Raw genomic sequence first — 25,221 nt, 5'->3', positions numbered from 1 at the left:
GATATGTGATGGCAGTACAACCTGTAATATCACTTGTAAGTTAAGAACCAAATGTTTAAAATTATTTTTTTCGTTTCTTTTTTTTGAGACATGTCTCACTCTATTGCCCAAGCTGGAGTGCAGTGGCATCATCTCAGCTCAATGCAACCTCTGCCTCCCAGGCTCTAAGCAATCCTCCCACCTCAGCCTCCCAAGTAGCTGGGACTACAGGCACATGCCACCACGCCTGGCTAATTTTAAAATTTTTTATAGAGATGGGGTTTTGCTATGTTGCCCTGGCTGGTCTCGAACTACTGAGCTTAAGTGATAAAAAAATTTTTTGTTAACGTTTATTTTTTAAAGATTCCTGGGATGGAATACACAAACCCACATCTCACGAACAACAGGAATCATATCACAAAAAATATACATTTCAATTTATTTACCTTCTTAATAATTTCAGCTTTTAGATTCAGGGGGTACATGTGCAGGTCTGTCACATGGGCACACTGTGACACTGAGATTTGGGCTATGGGTGAGCCTGTCATCCTGGCAGTGAGCACAGCACCCAACAGGCATTCCCTCAGCCCTCACTGTCCACCATCCCTCCCCCTTCCAGCAGTCCCCAGCATCCATTGCTCCCATCTTTATGTGCATAACAACTTTTTAGGGTTTACAAAAACATACTGCTCACTTCATAAAACTTCTTTAGAGGACTTAACACAAAGAACTGGTTTCCTGTTAAAAATTAGTCATTTGATTTATGAACTATTAAAATATAGTTAATGCAAATTTTCTTAATCATTGTTTATAGTCAATGTTAAGATTCAAAAATTTAGCCTGAGGCTGGGCACAGTGACTCATATCTCTTTGGGAGGGTGAGGCCAAAGGATCACTTGAGGTCAGTTCAAGACCAACCTGGGAAACATGGCAAGACCTTGTCTCTACAAAAAAAAAAAAAAAAAAAAAAAAAACCCTGTGTGTACACACACACACACCCACCCACCCACCCAAAACCCAGCCTGAGATTTAAAAGCAGCCTACCTGAAGGCTCACTCTTAGCATGTCCTCTAGCATTCGTGTCTAGTGGCCGCAGGTTCCCAAAGATAATAACTTTATTACTTTCTTGTCTGTTCAGCATTTACATAAAAAGTAATTTAAATTACATATTTTTCTTTCCTCACTATAAAAGGCAACATGGTTTACACACTTTGCTTTTTTGTTCATTTGAAAATAAATCCTGCAGCTTTTTTCATATCCACTGATGCCTTCCCTAATTTTTATAAAGGTTCACAAGATGATAGAAGTTGAGCCAGTTGTGATGGCTCACATGCCTGTAGTCCCAGCGACTTGGGGGGCTGAGGTGGGAGGATCACTTGAACCCAGGACTTCAAGGCTGCAGTGAACTATGTGCCACTATACTTCTAGCATGGGCAACAGAGTGAGACCCTGTCTCCCCCAAAAAAATGTTTTAATAAATGTATTTTTTTAAAAGATGGAAGTTTATATAGCCAGTTCTCTATTAAACACTGAATATGTTCCCGTTCTTTTGCTAGTCATTTCTTGCTGAAATCAAGGTGAATAGCGATAGGTACGATCTAAAAGACTTAGAAATCTGTACTGAACTAAGGCAGTGAAATGAGAACTGGGAAGGCAGTTAGAAAACATGGCAAAATAATTATTTGAAAGTTATTTTTCAACTTAATTATTTTTTTGGTAGAGGTGGAGGTCTCACTATATTGCCCAGACTGGTCTTGAACTCCTGGCTTCAAATGATCCTCCTGCCTTGGCCTCCCAGTGCTGGGATTACAGGCGTGAGCCACCACGCCCAGCTGAATTAGATTTTTGTAGTGAAATATAGCATACTTCTTATAGAATGCATAGAATGTTTTATGTTTAATCATAACTGTAAACTTCCGTAGACTGGGCACTCGGAATGAACAGACCCTGGGCATGTCACAGCTCCCAGTGCTGCTCCACCTTGACTTTGTTTCCCTCTTGTCCCCAGAGGTGACCACTGCCCTTAATTTTGTGGATATTCTTTATGGCTATACCATTATTTTATCACCAAAAAGTGTTTTGCTTAAGTTTGCCTCTTTAGCACTTTCTGTGGAAGGAAATCATGGATGGGCGTCTCCTTGGTTTTTGCCCGTTGTTTCACACATGCTGGTTGGTGTCTGAGGCTTGGGCTACCCAATTTGCTCATCCATTCCAGTATCTATAGGATTCATGTTACTTCAATTTTGTGTTTTGTTCTTATAGAAAATGCTGCTCTAATCATACTTGAAGTCCACCTGTGCCTGTGCACAGTAAATTCTCTATACATTAGAGAAAACTTGCTGGGTTGTAGATTCGGAGCAACTTTAAGATAGATTGCCACCAAGTCCTAATGGAGTATATGAATTGACCCTCCCACCGCTCTTGCATGTATACTTAGATAATTCCAGTGTTGCCAGTCATGTGGAATAATGTATTTTTGCCTATCTAGTTTGTAGTTTATGTGAAATGGGATCACTTTGTGATTTTTTTTTTTTTTAAGACAGCGTCTTGCTCTGTTACCCAGGCTGGAGTGCAGTGGCGCAATCCCGGCTCACTGCAACCTCTGCCATTTGAATTACCACAGAAATGAATGTTCCTTTGCATCTTTGGAAGCGTTTGGTGTTATATATTGGAATTTAGCCATTCTGAGGTGTGTAGTGATACATATTCACCAAATGTTATAGGAATAATGAACAAAAACAGTTTTGCTTTCTGAAAAACAAGATGAGAACTTCCCTAACGTACCTCAAATATTTTAAACTATAGAGAGGGAGCAGAGCAAGATGGTGGAATAGAAAGCGCCCCGATCATCCCCCTGCAAGGACACCAAATTAACAACTATCACACAGAAAAAACACCTTCATGAGAACCAAAAATCAGGTAAGCACTTACAGTACCTGGTTTTAACTTCATATCGCTGAAAGAGGCAATGAAGCAATTTAAAAAACAGTTCTGAATCACCAACAGCACCCCCCTCCCACCCCCAGCAACAGCAGCATCATGCAGAGAGCAACTCTAGGTGCTGTAGGAGGGAGAACACAGCAATTGCGAGGCACTGAACTCAGTGCTGTCCTGTTAGAGCAGAAAGGAAAACCAGACGAAATTCAGCTGATACCTGCCCATGGAGGGGGCATTTAACCAGCCTTAGCCAGGGAGGAATTGCTGATCCCAGTGGTCTGAACTTAAGCACCTGCAAACCTCATTGCTGAGGGCTGCAGCACTCTCTCTCTCCAAGTAAAGTTGAAAGGCAGTCTAGCCCATAAGGACTGCAACTCTTAGGTGAGTCTTAGTCCTGAATTAGGCCCAAAGACAGTGAACTGATGGGGGGCAGGGACGGGTGGTGACATATGGGATCACCCCTCCTTTAACCCCAGGCTGCACAGCGCTCAGCTAAAAAAGAGGCCCTTTCTACTTGAGGGAGGAGACAGTATTGGGGGGCACTGTGTCTTACATCTCGGATACCAGCTCACCCACAGTAGGACAGGGCACTGGTCAGAATCAGGAGGCCCCTGTTCCAGGGCCTAGCTCCCGGACATTTCTAGACACACCTTGGGCCAGAAGGGAACCTACTGCCTTGAAGGGAAGCACCCAGTCCTGCCAGCATTCATCACCTGTTAACTGAAGAGCCCTTGGACCCTGAATAACCAGCAACAATACCCCGGCACTACATCAAGGGCCTTTGGTGAGCCTCTGAGACTTGCTGGCTTCAGGTGAGACTCAGCACATAACCAGCTGTGGTGGCTACAGAGGAAAACTCCTTCTGCTTGAGAAAACCAGAGGGAAAAGTAAGGGGACCTTGTCTTGCACCTTAGGCACCAGCATGGCCACAGAGGGGCAGAGCACCAAGCAGGCTCTTGGGGCCCTGATTCTAGAACTTGACTCTTCGATAGCATTTCTGGACCTGTCCTGGGCTAGAGGGGAGCCCACTGCCTTGAAGAGGCAGCATTCATGACAAGCTGACTTAAGAGACCTTTGGCCCTAAGAGAACATGAGCAGTAGCAGTACTCTGACAGAACTCCTTGTGGCTTGGGGCGGTGGCTATGGGGTGAGGTTCCTCTGCCTTTCGAGGGAAGGACTTGCGTAGTTTGAGTGCCAGCTCAGCCAAGCCGCAATACAACAGGACACAAGGTAGACTTCTAAGGTTTTTTTCACTCTAATCCCTGACTACTGGACAGCACTTCTGGACTCACCTGGGGCTTGGGGGACCTCACCACCCTGAAAGGAAGGACACAAGCCTGGCTGGTTTTGCCATCTGCTGATTGTAGACCCCAGGGGCCTTGAGTAAACACAGGCAGTAGCCAGGGAGTGGATACAGCAGGCCTTGGGCAAGACGCAGCGCTGGCTTCAGGTCTGACCCAGTGCAGTCACAGTGGTGGTGGCCACAGGGATGCTGGTGTCATTCCACCCTCAGCCTTGGGTGGCTTAGAAAAGAGAAAGAAAGAAACTATGTTTGAGAGATCATAAGGAAAGAGAACAAGAGTCTCTGCCTGGTAATCCAGAGAATTCTCCCAGATTTTGTCCAAGACCATCAAGGCAGCACCTCTATGAGTATGCAACAACCACAGCATACTGGGTTTGGGGTGCCCCCTAAAGCAGATATAACTTAGATATCTAGAAAGCCTTCCCTAAGAAGGACAGCTACAAATAAGCCCAGACAATGAAGACTAAAATAAATACCTAATCCTTCAATGCCCAGACACCAAAGAACATCTACTAACATTAACACCATCCAGGAAAACATAACCTCACCAAATGAACTAAATAAGGCACCAGGGGACCAATCCTGGAGAAACAGATATGTGACCTTTCGACAGAATTCAAAATAGCTGTGTTGAGGAAACTTAAAGAAATTCAAGGGAACACAGAAAAGGAATTCAGAATTCTATTAGATAAATTTAACATAGAGATTGAAATAATTAAAAATCGAGCAGAATTTCTGGAGCTGAAAAATGCAACTGGCTTACTAAAGAATGTATCAGACTCCTTTAATAGCAGAATTGATCAAACAAGAAAGAATTAGCTTGAAGACAGCCTATTTGGAAATATACAGTCAGGAGACAAAAGAAAAACGAGTAAGAAACAAGCACATCTACAGGATCTAGAAGATAGCCTCAAAAGGGCAAATCTAAGAGTTAATTAAAGAGGAAGTAGAAAAACGGTTGTAGAAAGTTTATTCAAAGTGATATCAGAGAACTTCCCAAACTAGAGATATATATCAGTATCCAAGTACAAGAAAGTTATAGACCACCAAGCAGATTTAACCCAAAGAAGACTACCTCAAGGCATTTCATAATCAAACTCCCGAAGTTCAAGGATAAAGAAAGGATCCTAAAACGTAACAAGAGAAAAGAAACAAATAACATACAATGGAGCGCCAATACATCTGGCAGCAGACTTTTCAGTGGAAACCTTACAGGCCACAAGAGAGTGGCAATACATATTTAAAGTGCTGAAGGAAAAAACTTTTACCCTAGAATAGTACATCTGGTGAAAATATCCTTCAAGCATGAAGAAGAAATACTTTCCCAGATAAAAGCTGAGGCATTTCATCAATACCAGACCAGTCCTACAAGAAATACTAAAGGAAGCACTTCAATCAGAAAGAAAAGGACATTAATGAGCAATAAATAATCGCCTGAAGGTTCAAAACTCACTAGTAATAGTAAACAGGAAAATACAGAATATTGTAACCTTGTAACTGTGCTATTTAAACTACTTTTTTTTTTTTTTTTTAGACAGAGTCTCACTCTGTTGCCAGGTTGGAGTGCAGTGGCACGATCTCAGCTCACTGCAACCTCCGACTCCCTGGTTTAAGTGATTCTCCTGCCTCAGCCTCCCAAGTAGCTGGGATTACAGGCACACACCACCATGCCCAGAAAATTTTTGTATGTTTAGTTGAGATGGGGTTTCACCATGATGGCCAGGATGGTATCGATCTCCTGACCTCATGATCCACCCACCTCGGCCTCCCAAAGTGCCAGGATTACAGGCATGAGCCACCGTACCCAGCCCATAAACTACTCCTATCCAAAGGAGAAAGACTTAAACAGTGAACAACTCAAAAATAATAAACATAATTTTTCAAGACATAGTACAATTAGATATAAATAGAAACAACTAAAAGTTAAAAAGGGGGTGAACCAAGTTGTAGAGTTTTTATTTTCTTTTTGCTTGTTTATGCAAATGGTGTTATCAGTTCAAAACAATGGGTTAAAAGATAGTATTTACAAGCTTCATGGTAACCTTAAACTGAAAAAAATAATGGATACACAAAAAAATAAAAAGACACTGAATCTTATCACCAGAGAAAATCACCTTCACTAGAGGAAGACAGGAAGAAAGGAAAAGAGGAAGAGAAGACTACTAAACAACCAGAAAACAAATAACAAAATGGCAGGAGTAAGTCCTTATTTATCAATAATAATAATATAAATGGACTAAACTCTGCAATCCAAAGACACAAACTGGCTGAATGGATGAAAAACCAAAACCCATTGATCTGCTGCCTACAAGAAATACACTTCAACTATAAAGACACACACAGACTGAAAATAAAGGGATGGAAAAAGATATTCCATGCTAATGGAAACCAAAAAAGAGCAGTAGTTGCTATACTTATATCAGACAAAATAGATTTCAAGACAAAAACTGTAAGAAGAAACAAAGAAGGTCACTATATAAGAATAAAGGGGTCAGTTCAGCAAGAGGATATAACAGTTGTAAATATATATGTACCCAACACTGGAGCACACAGATATAAAAAGGAAATATTATTAGAGCTAAACAGAGAGGCCCTGATACAATAAGAGCTGGATACTTCAAACACCCTGCTTTCAGACTTAGATCTTCCAGACAGAAAATCAATGAAGAAACATCAGACTTAATCTGCACTATAGATAAAATGGATCTAATAGATATTTACAGAACATTTCATCCAAAAGCTGCAAAATATACATTCTTTTCCTGAGCACATGGATCATTCTCAAGGATAGGCCATATATAGGTCACGAAATGAGTTTTAAAACATTCAAAAAGGCCAGGCACAGTGGTTCACACCTGTAATCCCAGCACTTTGGGAGGCCGAGGTGGGCAGATCACGAGGTCAAGAGATTGAGACCATCCTGGCCAACATGGTGCAACCCTGTCTTTACTAAAAATACAAAAATTAGCTAGGCGTGGTGGCATGCACCTGTAGTCCCAGCTACTCAGGAGGTTGAGGCAGGAGAGTCACTTGAACCCGGGAGGCAAAGTTTGCAGTGAGCCGAGATTGCGCCACTACACTCCAGCCTGGCGACAGAGCGAGATTCCATCTAAAAATAGATAAATAAATAAAAATTTAAAAATTTAAAAAAATACTGAAATAATATCAAGCATCTTCTCTGACCACAATGGAATAAAACTAGAAATAAATAATGAGGAATTTTGGAAACTATACAGATACATGGAAATTAAACAATATGCTCCTGAATGACCAGTGGGTCAATGAAGAAATTAAGAAAATGGAACAACTTCTTGAAACAAATGATAATGGCAACACAACATACCAAAACCTATGGGATACAGCAAAAGCAGTACTCAGAGGGAAGTTTATAGCTACTACATGCCTACATCAAAAAAGAGGAAGAGGCCAGGTGCGGTGGCTCACGCCTGTAACCCCAGCACTTTGGGAGGCCGAGGTGGGTGGATCATGAGGTCAGGAGATTGAGACCATCCTGGCTAACACAGTGAAACCCTGTCCCTACCAAAAATACAAAAAATTAGCCAGACGTGGTGGCAGGCACCTGTAGTCCCAGCTACTCGGGAGGCTGAGGCAGGAGAATGGCATGAACCCGGGAGGCGGAGCTCTAGAAAACAAAAGCAAACCAAACCCAAAATTGGTAGAAGAAAAGAAATAATAAAGATTAGAGCAGAAGTACATGAAAATACAAAAAACCAAATTTTTTTTTTTTTTTTTTGAGATGGACTCTCGCTCTGTAGCCCAGGCTGGAATGCAGTGGTGCAATCTCAGCTCACTGCAATCTCCGCCTCCCAGGTCCCAGTTCAAGCAATTCTCCTGCTTCAGTCTCCCTAGTAGCTGGGATTACAGGAATGCACCACCACACCCAGCTAATTTTTGTATTTTCAGTAGAGCCAGGGTTTCACCATGTTAGCCAGGCTAGTCTTGAACTCCTGACCTTGTGATCTGCCCACCTTGGCCTCCTAAAGTGCTGGGATTGCATGCATGAGCTACTGCGCCCGGCCAAAACATCAATTTTTAAAGTTAAACAAAACTGACAAACGTTTAGCCAGACTAAATAAGAAAAAAAGAGGATCCAGATAAATTAGAAATGAAAAAGAAGACAAATGAGACTGGAAAAATTCAGAGCATTAGTGGCTACTATGAGTAACTATATGCCAATAAATTGGAAAAAATAGAAAAAATGTAAAAAATTCCTAGATACATACAACCTACTGAGATTGAATCAGGAAGAAATCCAAAACCTGAACAGACCAATAACAAGTAACAAGATTGAAGCCATAATAAAAAGTCTCCCAGTAAAGAAAAACTCAGAACCCAATGGCTTCACTGCTGAATTCTACCAAACTTTTAAAGAACTAATACCAATCCTACTCAAACTATTCCAAAAAACAGAGAAGTAGGGAATACTTCCAAATTCAATCCACAAGGCCACTATTACCTTGATACCAAAACCAAAGGCACATCAAAAAAACCAAAACTATAGGCCAATATCACTGATGAATATTGATGTAAAAATCCTCAACAAAATACCAACCAAATTCAACAACACATCAGAAAGAGCATTCATTATGATCAAGTGGGATTTATCTCTGGGATGCAAGGATCAACCTATGCAGATGAACCAATGTGATACACTGCATGACCAGAATGATGGATGAAAACCATATGATCATTTCAACCGATCCTGAAAAAGCATTTGATAAAATTCAACATCCTTTCATAATAAAAACCCCCAAAAAAGTGGGTATAGAAGGAACATACCTCAACATACTCAAAACCATATATGACAGACCCATAGCTAGTATCATACTGAATGGGGGAAAACTGAAAGCGTTTTCTCGAAGATCTGGAACACAAAAGGATGCCCACTGTCACACTGTCATTGAACATGGTACCAGAAGTCCCAGCTAGAGCAATCGGACAAGAGGAAAATACAAAGGGCATCCAAATTGGAAAGGAAGAAGTCAAATTATCTCTGTTTGCTGATTATATGATATTATATTTGGAAAAACCTAAAGAATTCACAAGAAAACGAATAAACAAATTCAGTAAAGTTGCAAGATACAAAATCAACATACAAAGCTAGTAGCATTTCTATGTCAACAGTGAACAATGTGAAAAAGAAATAAGAAATTAATCCCATTTACAACAGCCACACGTACAATTAAATTTTACCGAGAAACCAACTTAACCAAAGAAGTGAAAGATCTCTATAATGAAAACTATAAAACACTGAGGAAAGAAATTGAAGAGGACACCAAAAAATGGGAAGATATTCCATGTTCATGGATTACAAGAATCAATAGGGTTAAAATGTCCATACTACCTAAAGCAATCTACAGATTCAATGCAATTCCTCTCAAAATACCAAGGACATTCTTCACAGAAATAGAAAAAAAAACACCAAAATTTATATGGCACCATAAAAGACACAGAATAGCCAAAACTATCCTAAACCAAAAGAACAAAACTGGAAGAATCACATTACCTGATTTCAAATTACACTACAGAGCTATAGTAACAACAGCATGGTACTGGCATGAAAGGAGACACACAGACCAATGGAACAGAAGACAACCCAAAAATAAATCCATACACCCACAGTGAACTCATTTTTTACAAAGGTGCCAAGAACATACACTGGGGAAAGGCAGTCTTTTCAACAAATGGTGCTGGGAAAACTGGATATCCGTGTACAGAAGAATGAAGCTAGATCCCTATCTCTCACCATATACAAAAATCGAAATGGATTAAAGATTTAGATATAAGACCTCAAACTATAAAACTACTACAAGAAAACACTGGGCAAAATCTCCAGGACATTGGTCTAGGCAAAGATTTACTGGGCATACCCCACAAGCACAGGCAACCAAAGCAAAAATGGACAAATGGTATCACATCAAGTTACAAAAGCTTCTGCACAACAAAAGATACAATCAATAAAGTGAACGTACAACCCACCGAATGGGAGAAAATATTTATTTGCAAACTACCTCTCTGACAACGGGTTAATAACCAGAATATATACAGACCTCAAACAACTCTACAGGAAGAAAATCTAATAATCTGGTCAAAAAATGGGCAAAATATTTGAATAGACATTTCTCAAAGGAAGACATACAAATGGCAAACAGGCATACGAAAAGCAACATAGCAAGACCCTGTGTCTACAAAATATACAAAAATTAGCCAGGTGTGGTGGCATGCACCTGTAGTCCCAGCTACTTGGGAAGCTGAGGTGGGAGGATTGCTTGAGCCCAGGAGTCTGGGGACTACAGTGAGTTATGATCATGCCACTGCACTCCAGCCTGGGCAACAGAGCAAGACTCCATCTGTATTTTTTAAAAACTTCTAAACCATGATCAAGTGAGATTTATCTCCAGAATGCAAACAGTGCATCCTATGAAAATCAGTCAATATAATATACCACATTAGCCAAATGATGGAAAAATCACAGTAATCTCAATTGATACAGAAAAGGCATCTGACAAAATTCAAGACCCGTTGATGACAAACAACAAACTAGGAATGGGAGGAAACTAGGTCAATATAATAGGCCATATATGAAGAATCTACAAGACTATCATACTTAATGGTGAAATACAAAAATGGTGATCTTTTCCCCTAAGATCAGAAACAAGAGGATAACTGCTTTCACCACTTCCATTCAACATAGTACTGGAAGAGCTAGTCAGAGTAATTAGGTAAGAAAAAGAAAAGGCATCCAGCTGGGCGCAGTGGCTCACACCTGTAATCCTAGCACTTTAGGAGGCCAAGGTGGGTAGATCACCTGAGGCCAGGAGTTCAAGATCAGCCTGTCCAACATGATGAAAACCCGTCTCTACTAAAATACAAAAATCACCCGGGCATGATGGCGGATGCCTGTATTTCGAATATTTGGATGCCTGTATTCTCGGGAGGCTGAGACCGGAGAATTGCTTGAACCCGGGAGACAGTGGTTGCAGTGAGCCAAGATTGCGCCACTGCACTCCAGCCTGGGTGGCTCAGTGAGACTCCGTCTCAGAAAAAAAAAAAAAAAGAAAAGAAAAAGAAAAGGCATCCAAATGGGCAAGGAAGAAATAAAATTATGTTGGCAGATGACATAATCCTATGTGTAGAAAATCCTAAAGATTACATACACATATATGTACAAAAAAACTGAACTCATAAATGAATTCAGCAAAGTTGCAGGGTACAAAATTAACATTTAAAATTACATTTCTTTTTTTCTTTTTTTTTTTTTTTGAGACAGAGTCTTGCTCTGTCGCCCAGGCTGGAGTGCAATGGTGCGATCTTGGCTCACTGCAACCTCCACCTCCCAGGTTCAAGCAATTCTCCTGCCTCAGCCTCCTGAGTAGCTGGGATTATAGCCACCCACCACCAGGCCCGGATAATTTTTGTATTTTTTAGTAGAGACGGGGTTTCACCATGTTGGTCAGGCTGGTCTCAAACCCCTGACCTCATGATCCACCCTCCTCGGCCTCCCAAAGTGCTGGGATTACAGGTGTGAGCTACCGCACCCAGCCTAAAATTACATTTCAATATACTAACAGTGAATAATCTGAAAAGGAAATCAAGAAAACAATTACATTAGTAATAACATCAAAAAGAATAAAATAGGCCAAGCACAGTGGCTTACACCTGCAAAATCAGCACTTTGGAAGGCCAAGATGGGAGGATCACTTGAGCCCAGAAGTTCAAGACAAGCCTGAGCAACAAAGTGAGACCTCACACTACAAAAAAAAAAAAAAAAAAAAAAAAAAAAATTGGCTGGACATGCTGGCCTGCGCCTGTACTCCCAGCTACTGGGAGGCTGAGATGGGAGGACCACTTAAGCCCAGAAGGTTGAGACTGCAGTGAACCATGATTGTACCACTGCACTACCACCTGGTGACAGAATGAGACCCTGTCTCAAAAAAATCAAAAACAAACAAAAAAACAGCTAGCTATGGTGACAGACATGTAGTCCCAGCTACTGAAGATCCTAAGATGGGAGAACAGCTTGAGCTCAGGAGTTTGAGACCAACCTGGACAACACAGCAAAACGCCATGACAAAAAATTAACCAAAAAAGCAAAAGACTTGTATACTGAAAACTATAAAACGTTACTGAAAGAAATTAAAGCTATAAATAAATGGAAAGACATTCTGTGTTCATAGTTTAAAAGACTTAATTTTGTTAAGGTTTCAATATATTACTGCAAATGCTCTACAAATTCAAAGCAATCATTATCAAAATGCTCATGACATTTTTTCTGGAAACAGAAACACTCATCCTAAAATTCACAGAGACTCTCAAAGGACCCCAAATAGCCAAAACAATCTTGAAAAAGAACAACAGGCTGGATATGGTGGCTCACACCTGTAATCCCTGGACTTTGGGAGGCCAAGGTGCGTGGATCACCTGAGGTCAGGAGTTCAAGACCAGCCTGGCCAACATGATGAAACCCCGTCTCTACTAAAAACACAAAAAATTAGCTGGGTGTGGTGGCACATGACTGTTATCCCAGCTACTCAGGAGACTGAGGCAGGAGAATTGACTGAACCTGGGAGGCAGAGGTTGCAGTGACCCGAGATCACACCACTGCAGTCCAGCCTGTGCAACAAGAGCAAAACTCCTTCTCAACAACAACAAAAAAAAAAAGAAAGAAAAACAACAACAAAGCTGGAAGACTCACTCTTCCTAGTTTCAAAACTTACTCTAAGTTTTGGCTGGGCGCAGAGGCTCATGCCTATAATCCCAGCACTTTGGGAGGCTGAGGCAGGCAGATCACCTGAGGTCGGGAGTTCGAGACCAGCCTTACCAACAAGGAGAAACCCCGTCTCTACTAAAAATACAAAAAAATAAGCTGGGCATGGTGGCCCATGCTTGTAATCCCAGCTACTTGGGAGGCTGAGGCAGGAGAATCGCTTGAACCAGGGAGGTGGAGGTTGCGGTGAGCCCAGATCGAGCCATTGCACACACACAAAATTAGCTGGGTGTGGTGGCACATGCCTGTAATCCCAGCTACTCAGGAGGCTAAGGCAGGAGAATAGATTGAACCTGGGAGGTGGAGGTTGCAGTGACCTGAGATCACACCACTGCACTCCAGCCTGTGTAACAAGAACAAAACTCTGTCTCAAAAAAAAAAAGAAAAAAAAAGAAAAGAAAAAGAGAACAACAAAGCTGGAAGCCTCACTCTTCCTAGTTTCAAAACTTACTCTAAATTTCAGTAATCAAAATAGTGTGGTGTGGACATGACATAAAGGCAGACATATAGAGCAATGGAGGCCGGGTGCAGTGGCTCATGCCTGTAATCCCATCACTTTGGGAGGCCAAGGTGGGCGGATCATTAGGTCAGGAGTTCAAGACCAGCCTGGCCAACATAGTGAAACCCCATCTCTACTAAAACTGCAAAAAAATTAGCCAGGCGTGGTGGCGGGCACCTGTAATCTCAGGCTGAGGCAAGGAGAAGCGCTTGAACCTGGGAGGCGGAGGTTGCAGTGAGCCAAGATCGTGCCACTGCGCTCCAGCATGGATGACAGTGTGAGACTCCGTCTCAAAAGAGAAAAAAAAAAAACAAAAAAAACAGAGTAAAGGAATAGAATAGAGACTTTAGAGAGACACCCTTAATTTAAATCAGACTTAAGCCCACAGTCCTGAAACCCTCTAAAGCAACCACTGCCATGAGGGAGGCCCCATAACCATGATGACACTGATTTGAGGCTCTCTAGAGAATGAAGGATATAAATATAAGTAGGGTACACAGAACACCCCTCTCCCTCACCCTGCAATCACCAAAAGAAAAAAGAAAAAAATTGAGACAAAGGTCCATAATTTGATCAAATTAGAAATCCAAAGTTTATTAAAATAACAGCAAAAAAAAAATGGGTGCTGATTGGGTTTCACACCTCTACAAAACAGGCTCTGAATTAACTTCAACATCCATTGAAATGCATCAGTTGGCAAATTTCCATGTCCTTAATCAATACTGGGGCTTAAATTACAGTTTTACCTTAAGATACCATTGAATTTAAACATGGCACCCCCTCCCCTAATATAACCTTATAGTGAATTCCTGAATAACAAACAGGTATGCCTCAACTTGCCTTTACTGGATTTCTTTCTAGTGAGAATTTTCACGTGACTTTGAAAGTATTTGTTAAAATTGAAAAATGTCCTGTATTCCTCACATTTGTAAGCTTTCTATCTAGCACATTCTTATTGCATGTTTTTGTAAGGAGGTGGGCAAGTTGACAACTCCCACTTACTTTCAAGAAGTTTTCTGCCAGGGTGTATTTTTTCATGGCTTCTAAATGAACTGGGATGACTGAAGGCCTTTCCACATTCTTTACACATACAGGGCTTCTCTCCAGTGTGCATTCTCATGTGTCCTTGAAAAGTTGTACAATAAATGAAAGCTTTGCCACACTGCTTGCATACGCAGGGTTTCTCTCCAGTGTGGGTTCTTTCATGCATTCGAAAGGAATTGTGCCAAATGAAGTCTTTACCACATCATTTACATACGTAGGGTTTCTCTCCACTATGACTTCTTTCATGTATTCTAAAGGAACTGGAACAACTGAAGACTTTACCACATTGTTTACATTCATAGGGTTTCTCTCCAGTGTGAGTCCTTTCATGCATTCGAAAGGAACTAGAACAAATAAAGGCTTTACCACACTGTTTACATTCATAGGGTTTCTCTCCAGCGTGAGTTCTTTCATGGATTTGAAATGAATTAAGACAATTGAATGCTTTCCCACATTCGTTACATTTATAAGGTGCATCTCCAGTATGCATTATCATGTGCATTTGAAAGCTTGCAAGAGAAAGGAAGGCTTTCTCACATTGTTCACATTTATAAGGTTTCTCTCCAGTGTGAATACTCATGTGTCCTTTTAACGTAGTTTGATAAATGAAGGCTTTCTCACATTCCTTACATTCATAGGGTTTCTCTCCAGTGTGAATTCTTTCATGTAGTCGAAAGGAACCCAGCCAACTGAAGGCTTTACCACATTGTTTACATTCGTATGGTTTTTCTCTAGTGTGAATTCGTTCATGTACTTGAAATGAACTAGGACAATTGAATGCTTTTCCACATTCCTTGCATTTATAAGGTCCATCTCCAGTGTGCACTATCATGTGTCTTTGAAAGCTTGCAAGGTAAATAAAGGCTTTTCTACATTCCTTACATTCATAGGGTTTCTCTCCAGTGTGAGTTCTTTCATGTATTTGGAAACCTGTAAAACTACTGAAGGTTTTTCCACATTTTTTACATTCATAGGGCTTTTCTCCAGTGTGAGTCCTTTCATGTCTAAGAACAGATTGACGATAACTGAAGGGTTTCCCACATTGTTTACATTTATAGGGTTTCTCTTCACTGTGATTTCTTTCATGTTTTTGAAATGACTGGAAATATTCCCACACTCCTTACATCTATATGGCTTTTCTCTGTAATCTTGACACACATGGTTTGTGTCCAGTGTGAGATGTGATGTGCCTATTAAGGGATGAACGACAAATGAAGACTTTTCCACACACACTGCATTCACATGGATTTACTCCAGGAGGAGTTTTCAAACTCAGATTAAAATTTAGATCTGGCTGCAGTTTTCTTCACTTTGATTAGCTAATCCATCTACTTTCACACAGTCTGTCTACAATACATGACTTTTGTAAGAAATGATAATGATTTCTTTAGTAAAGATTTTATATTTATTAATAGGTAAAGGAATTACATTTTTTACCATTTTTAGAAATTAAAACTTCAGTCCTGCCGGAATTGTTTGAAGATGAATAGACTGAATGTTCTGGAAGAGGGCTCAACCACAGGTAATATCAAAATAGTAATATTCGTAAATGGAGTTTCTTAATATTGCTATCAAATGAACTACTTTTCAAACACTGAATATCTATGTCATATTTAAGTAAACACTTTGGGTAAAAATTTTCTAAGAATAAGCCACATTTGAAGGTGGGCTTATTTGTTTTCTTTGCTTGTTTTTAAAACTTCATGACATACTAAGTCTCTCTCATGGAACTCTTATTAGTGCCACTCACCTCAGACTTCTCTCTTGGTTTTTGGACTGATCTTCAATGTTATGCTCTTCACATTTTTTCCCTATAATGCAGACCCAGAAAAATCATCGGAAATCATTATTAATTATAGAAAAACTATTAGATTCTAGATCTAATTAGCTGTCACCATGCTTGGTTCCCTTTCCACATGCCAGGTCTTGAAATATCGTTGATGGGCAACTTGTTCTCTAAGTGAAGGAATGTTGTCGTCATTACCTACTGAGGCCAGGTTCCTATAGGTTTCCAGCATCACATCTCTGTAGAGTTTTTTCTGCCAAGGATCCAGCAAAGCCCACTCCTCCTGGGTGAAGTTCACTGCCACATCCTCAAAGGCCACTGAGTCCTAAAACATCCCACATATGTGTAGAGGAAAATGGGTGAGACTGACAGGGCTGGGGATCTATAATCAATTTGTAAGATAATCACATGACTCTGTGATCCCAAAATATTTATTTCATTACTATGTCATCAGAACACATTCTCTGCCCACAGCCACTCATAAATTCACCAGCATCATGGAGACACGGAAATTATTTCTACTTTTTACTGTGATGACTTCACATCTTACTGCTAATGACAGGGTAGAAGGCACCTTGGTGAAATGACAGAAATGGTACACTAAAGAAGCAATAAGATGCTTCAGCTCCTTGTGAGAAAAACTCTTTTCTCTCTTCTCATATTACCTACCATATCACTTAACAGTCTATGAAGCAAACAGTTGAATCTAGACAAGATTTTAATGAATAAAAACACAGTGACTACTCAGGAGGCTGAGGCAGAGAATCACTAGAGCCAGGAGTTTGAGACCAGCCTGGGCAATACAGTAAGACCCTGTCACAAAACAAACAAAAAAACAAAAACAAAAGCAAAAAAAAAAAAACACACAATGAAAAACTGGAAGCACCCAAGTCCTCTCCTGCAATGCACCTGCAGACCTTGTCATCACAAAGTCCTACTACCTAGTGTGCAGACAGAAGTTCATATAACACTCCTAAGACTGCTTACCTTTAGAAATGCCAGCTTGCACTATTCACAATAGCAAAGACATGGAATCAACCTAAATGCCCATCAATGACAGACTGGACAAAGAAAATGTGGTACACATACACCACGGAATACTATGCAGCTATAAAAAAGAACGAGATCGTCTTTTGCAGGAACATGAATGGAGCTGGAGGCTATTATCCTTAGCAAACTAATGCAGGAACAGAAAAGCAAATACTGCATATTCTCACTTATAAGAGGGAGCTAAATGATGAGAACTGATGAACACAAAGAAGGAAATGACACACAATGGGGTCTACCTGACAGTGGAGGGTGGGAGGAGGGAGAGGAGCAGAAAACATAACTATTGGATACTGGGCTTAGTATCTGGGTGATGAAGTAATCTGTACAACAAACCCCCATGACACAAATTCACCAATGTAACAAACCTTCACATGTACCCCCAAACCTAAAATAAAAGTTATTAAAAAAAAAAAAAAAAAGAAGAAGAAGAAAAAAAGAAATGCCCACTTGTCAGCCTGGGCAACATGGCAAAACTCTGTCTCTACAAAATATATAAAAGTGAGTTGGGCATGGTGGTGCATGCTTGTAGTCCCAGCTACTTGGGAGGCTGAGACGGGAGGATTGTTTGAGCCCAAGAGGTCAAGGCTGCAGTGAGCCATGATTGCTTCACTGCACTCCAGCCTGGGCAACAGAGTGAGACACTCTCACAAACAAACAAACAAACAAACAAACAAAAAGACTAGTCTGGGCAACATAGTGAGATTCTGTCTCTACAAAGTATAAAAATAAATAAAGAAGTTTAGGCCGGGCGCGGTGGCTCATGCCTGTAATCCCAGCACTTTGGGAGGCCGAGGCGGGTGGATCACGAGTCAGGGGTTTGAGACCAGCCTGACCAACATGGTGAAACCTTGTCTCTATTAAAAATACAAAAATTAGCTGGGCATGGTGGCAGGTGCCTGTAATCCCAGCTACTCAGGAGGCTGAGGTAGGAGAATTGCCTGGACCTGGGAGGCGGAAGTTGCAGTGAGCCGAGATTGCGCCACTGCACTCCAGCCTGGGCAACAGAGCAAGACTCCGTCTCAAAAAAAAAAAAAAAAAAAAAGTTTAATTTAAAAGACCATTTAAATTCATGACTCATTGGTTCAGACCTTCTCTCACTATGGAATATTTTAGGGCAATAGGTGCTATGACAATGAGGAATTGAGAATTTAGGCATGAAAAAAACTATTCTGTTGGTTAAAGTGAGGAATATCTAAGTTGTGCTCCACTTTATATTTAGTAACTTATAAGATTATCAGGGGCATCTTGCTTAAATTTAGTGGGATACCCAGGTATAACTATAGTTTGAGTCCTAGTATTGATTAATCCCATAAAGGGTTATCAACTAATGCATTAGAGCAGATGTCAAAATTAATTCAGAATCTATCTTGTACAGGCCCCAAGGCCAAGCAGACATAACATTTTTGTTTTGTAAATTCTTATAGCCAGGCACAGTGGCTCATACCTGTAATCCCAGCACTTTGGGAGGCTGAGGTGGGCAGATCACAAGGTCAGGAGATCGAGACTAGCCTGACCAACATGGAAAAACCCCGTCTCTACTAAAAATACAAAATTAGCCAGGCGAGGGGGTGCACGCCTGTAGTCCCAGCTACTCAGGAAGCTGAGGCAGGAGAATCACTTGAACCTGGGAGGCGGAGGTTGCAGTGAGCCGAGATCGCGTCATTGCACTCCAGCTTGGGAGACAGAGCAAGACTCCATCTCAAAATGAAAGAGAAATGAAAGGGAGAAAAGAGAGAGAGAGAAGAGAAAAAGAAAGAAAAGGAGAAAGAAACGAAAGAAAAGAACCACCACAATCACTAATGCCATTCATCCTCCTTTATACCATCATACCTACCTCGTCCTAACCCTTGCATATGAATCCCTCTCCCTAAAGCCCACTTCTTAATACCCCATTTCTTAATATAAATATAGGAGTATTATTTATTCTAGCCACATCAAGTTTAGCCAGCTACCACCCCCCCTTTTTTTTTTGGAGACAGAGTCTCGCTGTGTCGCCCACGCTGGAGTGCGGTGGCATGACCTTGGCTCATTGCAACCTCTGCCTCCCGCATCTGCCCTATTTTATGATCAGGATGAGCATCTAATTCAAAATATGCACTAATTGGCACAATCCGAGCAGTAGCCCAGACAATCCCATAGAAGCTGACCTAGCCATTATTCTCCTAACAGTTTTCTTGATAAGCGGGTCACTTTATCAACTCTTATCATCACACAAGAATTTGGATAATTAATCCTACCAACATGAGCCCCGGCCATAGTAGGGTCCACTTCAATGCCAGCAGGAACTAAATGAGCCCCATTTGACTTAACACAGAACAAATCAGAACTAGTCTTGGCCTTCAATGTCTACTATCCCTATTTTTCATAGCAGAATACACTATTATAATAAATGCCCTAACTACTACTATTGTCCTAGGACATTACCTGTCTTCACGCTAGAAATATACACATGGTCAGGCATGGTGGCTCTCACCTGTAATCCCAGCACTTTGGGAGGCCAAGGTGGGCAGATCACTTGAGGCCAGGAGTTCAAGACCAGCCTGGCCAAAATGGAGAAACCTCATCGCTACTAAAAATATAAAAATTAGCCGGGCGTAGTGGCATGCACTTGTAGTTCCAGCTACCCGAGAGGCTGAGGCAGGAGAATCGCTTGAACCCAGGAGGCTCCGAGGTTGCAGTGAGCTGAGATTGCACCACTGTACTCCAGCCTGGGCAACACAGCGAGACTCCATCTCAAAACAAAACAACAACAAAAGGAAATATACACAATTTTGTTATGAAAATGCTTCTATTAACAATTTTATTCTTATGAATTCAGGTATCATACTCACGATTTTGGTATGATCAACTTATGCATCTTCTGTGAAAAAACTGTTTACCTCATATATGAGCCCTATGCATATGACATATCTCAATGCCCAGGCTGGGCAGTGGCTCACGCCTGTAATCTCAGCACTCTGGGAAGCCAAGCTGGGCAGATCACTTGAGGTCGGGAGTTCGAGACCAGCCTGGCCAACATGGTGAAACCCCATCTCTATTAAAAATACAAAAATTAGCCAGGGATGGTGGCCTGCGCCTGTAATCCCAGCTACTCGGGAGGCTGAGGCAGGAGAATCGCTTGAATCCTGGAGGCAGAGGCTGCAGTGAGCTAAGATGGTGCCACTGCACTCCAGCTAGATAGAGCAAGACTCTGTCTCAAAAAAAAAAAAAAAAAAAAAAAATCGGCCAGGTGCAGTGGCTCACACCCATAATCCCAGCACTTTGAGAGGAGGCGGGTGAATCACCTGAGGTCAGGAGTTCGAGACTAGCCTGGCCAACATGGTGAAACCCTGTCTCTACTAATAATACAAAAAAATTAGCTAGGCGTAGTGGCACACACCTATAATCTCAGCTACTTGGGAGGATGAGGCAGGAGAATCGCTTGAACCCAGGAGGCAGAGATTACAGTGAGCCGAGATGGTGCTATTGCACTCCAGTCTGGGCAACAAGCGAAACTCCGTCTCAAAAAAAAAAAAAATAATAATAATAAAATAATAAAAAATAAAGCAATGCCCATCCTAATATTTAGCATCCCACCACAAACATAAAAAATATGTATGATAAAACAGTTACTTTAATAGAGTAAATCAGTAAACCACAGAAGTTTAAACCCTCTTATTACTAGCATTGTTTAAAAAAAAAAAAGAGAGAGACATGGGGTCACACTAGGTTCCCAGGCTGAGTTTAAGAGGTCAAGAGATCCCTCCCTCCCTTCCTTCCATGTTTTTTTTTCTTTCTTTCTTTTTGGTCAGTGGATATACTTCAAGGAAAATGGGTATTTTCTCTAATGGGACAGTTACAATTTTTTTTCCTCCAGAGAGGCTCAGTTCAGTGTCATCAGAGTTAGGGGCCTCCTCCATGGCAATGGTTCCTTCGTAGGGTTTAAGAATCTCTAGCCTATGTCAGGTTTAAACTAACCCCTTTGTTATGCCACTGGGGAATCATGGATATTGTCCCGTCTATGCCCCAGGGTCAGGATATTTGTTGTGATAAAGGCACCTGAAGCAGAAGCAGCATCAGCAGAGGTCCTTAAGGTCCTGGTGAGCCCTTTGCCTTTTGGGGTATGGACTCAGTGTGCCACCTGATGGCTGCCTCTCCTCCTTTTCTCTCTCTCTCCTCTTTAAATGACTACTGTTTCAGGAGCACCTCTTGTACAGGGTGTATACAGTCCACCCTCCCGCCGCACCCTGCACACCGGGCCAACCCAGCATCAGGCACAGCTTCACTCTAAACACACAGATAGATCCAGCATCAATTGAAGGAGGGTTCCAATAGCATATTCCTACTCTTAAATGCCAAAGAATTATTTTTAAAAAGGCAGATTCAGTCAGTTGAATATAGAACCCATACTTGGTAGGGCTCAACATGCAACCCAGAGGAGCACACTCAAAGCACCAGCTTTCTAGCCAGTAGCAGCTCGCCGGACATGTTGGCCATCAGGCAGGACAGTGGGTTAGCAAGTCAGAGCAAGAGAAAATCTACAAAAATAACTCGGGTGTGGTGATGCACACCTGTAATCCCAGCTACTCAGGAGGCTGAGGCAGGAGAATTGCTTGAACCTGGGAGGCAGAGGTTGCAGTGAGCTGAGATTACACCACTGCACTCCAGCCTGGGTGACAGAGCAAGACTCTGTCTCAAAAAATAATAATAACAATAATACTTTAAAAAATAAAGGCCAGGTGTGGTGGCTCATGCCTGTAATCCCAGCACTTTGGGAGGCCAAGGCAGACAGATCACGAGGTCAGGAAATTGAGACCATCTTGGCTAACATAGTGAAACCCCGTCTCTACTAAAAATACAAAAAATTAGCTGGCGTGGTGGCACATGCCTGTAGTCCCAGCTACTCAGGAAGCTGAGGCAGGAGAATCGCTTGAACCTGGGAGGCAGAGGTTGCAGTGAGCCGAGATCGCACCACTGCACTCCAGCCTGGGCGACAGAGCAAGACTCCATCTCAAAAAATAATATTAAAAATAAAGAGACGAAGGACCCACAAGTGGCGATCAGTGTCTGGACAACATGCTCACGGCACCAATCATTGTGGTCACCTTCAGAGACGTAGTTCTGACAAAACTGATGATGGTCTGGCACTCACAGACGGGGTATTAAAAGGTTTATTGCTCACATTGTTGAGATCTTGGGGAGAGCAGGGCAGACCCATCAAGCATAACTGAAATGGCCTGAGAGAGCAAAGAAAGAAGCCTGGCCTGGTCGGGGTAGAGTTGCACACAAGATCCCCTGTATGGGCGGGTGGTTATGTGGTTTAAATCTCTTGCCTATGACAGAGAAGAGAGCCCTTAGACTCATCAGCTTGTCCAGGTGTGGGTCACAAGGGAAAAAAGGGAAAGGTAAGTCTTAGGTTGTTAGCAGACATTAAATAGGGATTCCGGGCCAGGTGTGGTGGTTCACGCATGTAATCCCAGCACCTTGGGAGGCCACGGTGGGAAGATCATTTGAGGTCAGGAGTTTGAGACCAGCCTGGCCAACATGGTGAAACCCTGTCTTTACTAAAAATACCAAAATTAGCTGGGTGTGGTGGCACACGGCTGTAATCCCAGCTACTGGTGAGGCTGAGGCAGGAGAGTCACTTGAACCTGGGAGGTTGCAGTGAGCCAAGATTGTGCCACTACACTCCAGCCTGGGTGACAGAGTGAGACTGTGTCTCAATAAATAAAATAAAATGCATTATGGATTTGGGCCTAATTCCTTAAATATAGCAGGAGTTTCAAAGATTATATAAACTTTAGTAGTTTTCCTCACATCAATTAAAACAAGAATTCAACTGTGTTTTCCTCTTACCAATGGAATCAGGAATTCATTTGTCTTAGCAACTGTATACCCTTTTAAATTTCAAAGTTCTTTATGGACATTCACATACAAAAACTGATCTAAAAATGAAAAAAGTACCTGAGAACTTAAATATACCCATCTCGTATCTTGAGGTTCTCTGGCCTCAAGAAACAAACATTTTGTTTAGTTCCAGAATTTTCTGGCCTTACTCCCACCATATCTAACAACCTTCATTTTCAAAGTGAAAGAAACTAAAATCTTACACACTGACACAGGCAATAAAATTATAAAATACGGGAAACCAGAGTTGAAGGGCCACAATACTCAACAGATAAAATAATCCAAAGGAAACATAAATATTCTAATTAGCTCAGATAAGCAGGATGCTTCCCCACAATTCACAAGGAAAACCCACATTCAAGAGGTTAAACACCTTAACATGTTTGAGGTCCATGCTCTCCCTTTGACATGTAACCTGTAGAGTGGAACAGTGCCTGGTGATGAAGGGAAGAGACACTTGAGTAGCCACAGGAATGAACTCTGGGAGCTCCGTACACCCTAATTGGCCCCTGGCAGTGTGAAAATACTTCCTCTCCCAGGCTTCAATTTTCGGGCAGAAGAAACTCTCAGCTGGATTTACTTTAAGGTTCTGGCCCAAAAATAACCTCCGAAATTCATTAACCCTGTGTCCCGGAGACAGCACTCCTGAACTTCACACGCTTTCTCAATATATAAGAATTATACTCTCAATGTGGCAACATTGTGAATGCAAAACAAACCTCATGTCTAAAAAACACCCCCAAGAAAACCACAATTACAACCTCAGAAAGCAACCCCTCCACCCAAAACATGTGCATGTGGATCCCCAGCTTTCCAGTGCTCTGTAGCTTCTCTTGGTATAAAGGGCTTAGTGGTATGAACAGGGAGGCTCCCCAAGAAGAACCAACAGGACCTTTAATTGCTGCTCTTGGCAGGCTCAAGGGTGGCCTTAGCTTGGGCAGTGATGTTACTTTGGACCACCACTGATATTGTATTTTTATTTTATTGTAAAGACAGGATTTTGCCATGTTGCCCAAACTGATTTTGAACTCTTGGACTCAAGCAATCCTCCTGCCTCATGAGCCACCCAAAGCTCTGGGATTAGACATGAGCCAACACAGCCAGCCTAAACAGATACTTTAAATGAGACAAACCCAATGTTTGAAGAATTCTGCAAAATCTCTCAAATCAAGTATTGATGTGTAAAGTGTTAAGAAAATTGTAAGGCACCTTAGCAAAACAGCCCTAGTCCCTGAAATCCACAAGTGTCTATTGTTTTCAGAAAATGAAATGTCAGTTATTGGGCCAGGTATGGTGGCTCATGCCTGTAATCCCAGCACTTTGGGAGGCCGAGGCAGACAGATCACGAGGTCAAGAGATGGAGACCATCCCGGCCAACATGGTGAAACCCTGACTCTACTAAAAATACAAAAATTAGCTGGGCATGGTGGTGGCGCCTGTAGTGCCAGCTACTCAGGAGGCTGAGGGAGGAGAATCACTTGAACCCAGGAGGTGGAAGTTGCAGTGAGCCGAGATTGCACCACTGCACTCCAGCCTGGTGACAGAGCAAGACTCCATCTCAGAAAAAATAAAATAAAATAAAATAAAAGAAATTTCAGTTATTATTTCTATGGCAGTAAATAAATAAATGTTCTCATAATCATATTTGGATACTTCTAGGTGTTGTATGGCTATGCTCTGAAATTCCATTTGAAATCACCACAAAAAAAAAGAACAGACCTCAGAAACTTACTACACAACCTAAGGGGAAGAAAAAAAGAAAAAAATGTTCACCAATTTCAATGTAATACTGAAGTGTTTTATTTTTTATGAAATTCACCTCTTTCTTGCCTCTTTAAATTTTTTTATACTTTTGATGACATAATCTTATATTTGTAAAAACCTAAAGACTACAGGAAAACTATAAGAATAAACGAGTTCAGTAAAGTTGCAGGACACAAAACATACAA

General features: G+C 41.5%; 1 protein-coding gene across 5 annotated transcripts in view; it reads right to left on the bottom strand.

The window, feature by feature from the left end:
* LOC134738826 (zinc finger protein 709-like) overlaps nt 1-25,221 on the bottom strand; it is a 43,154-nt gene that overhangs the window by 13,777 nt on the left and 4,156 nt on the right. For 2 of the 5 annotated variants that reach the window (XM_063657901.1, XM_063657903.1), the window contains exons 2-4: nt 16,535-16,661; nt 16,301-16,361; nt 13,598-15,740 (exon numbers count right to left, since the gene is read on the bottom strand). The exons of 1 other annotated variant lie outside the window; for it this stretch is intronic. In XM_063657901.1, the coding sequence (XP_063513971.1) occupies nt 14,753-15,382 (630 nt within the window). In that variant the 5' untranslated portion in view covers nt 15,383-15,740; nt 16,301-16,361; nt 16,535-16,661 and the 3' untranslated portion in view covers nt 13,598-14,752. Of the gene's footprint in view, nt 1-13,597; nt 15,741-16,300; nt 16,362-16,534; nt 16,662-25,221 lie in introns of those variants that run through there. 2 more of the 5 variants (XR_010124942.1, XM_063657902.1) reach the window with 2 other exon arrangements.

The sequence above is a fragment of the Pongo pygmaeus genome, chromosome 20 (assembly GCF_028885625.2).
Source record: "Pongo pygmaeus isolate AG05252 chromosome 20, NHGRI_mPonPyg2-v2.0_pri, whole genome shotgun sequence".
Lineage (NCBI taxonomy): Eukaryota > Metazoa > Chordata > Mammalia > Primates > Hominidae > Pongo > Pongo pygmaeus.
This window is presented reverse-complemented; position numbering and strand designations above follow the sequence as displayed.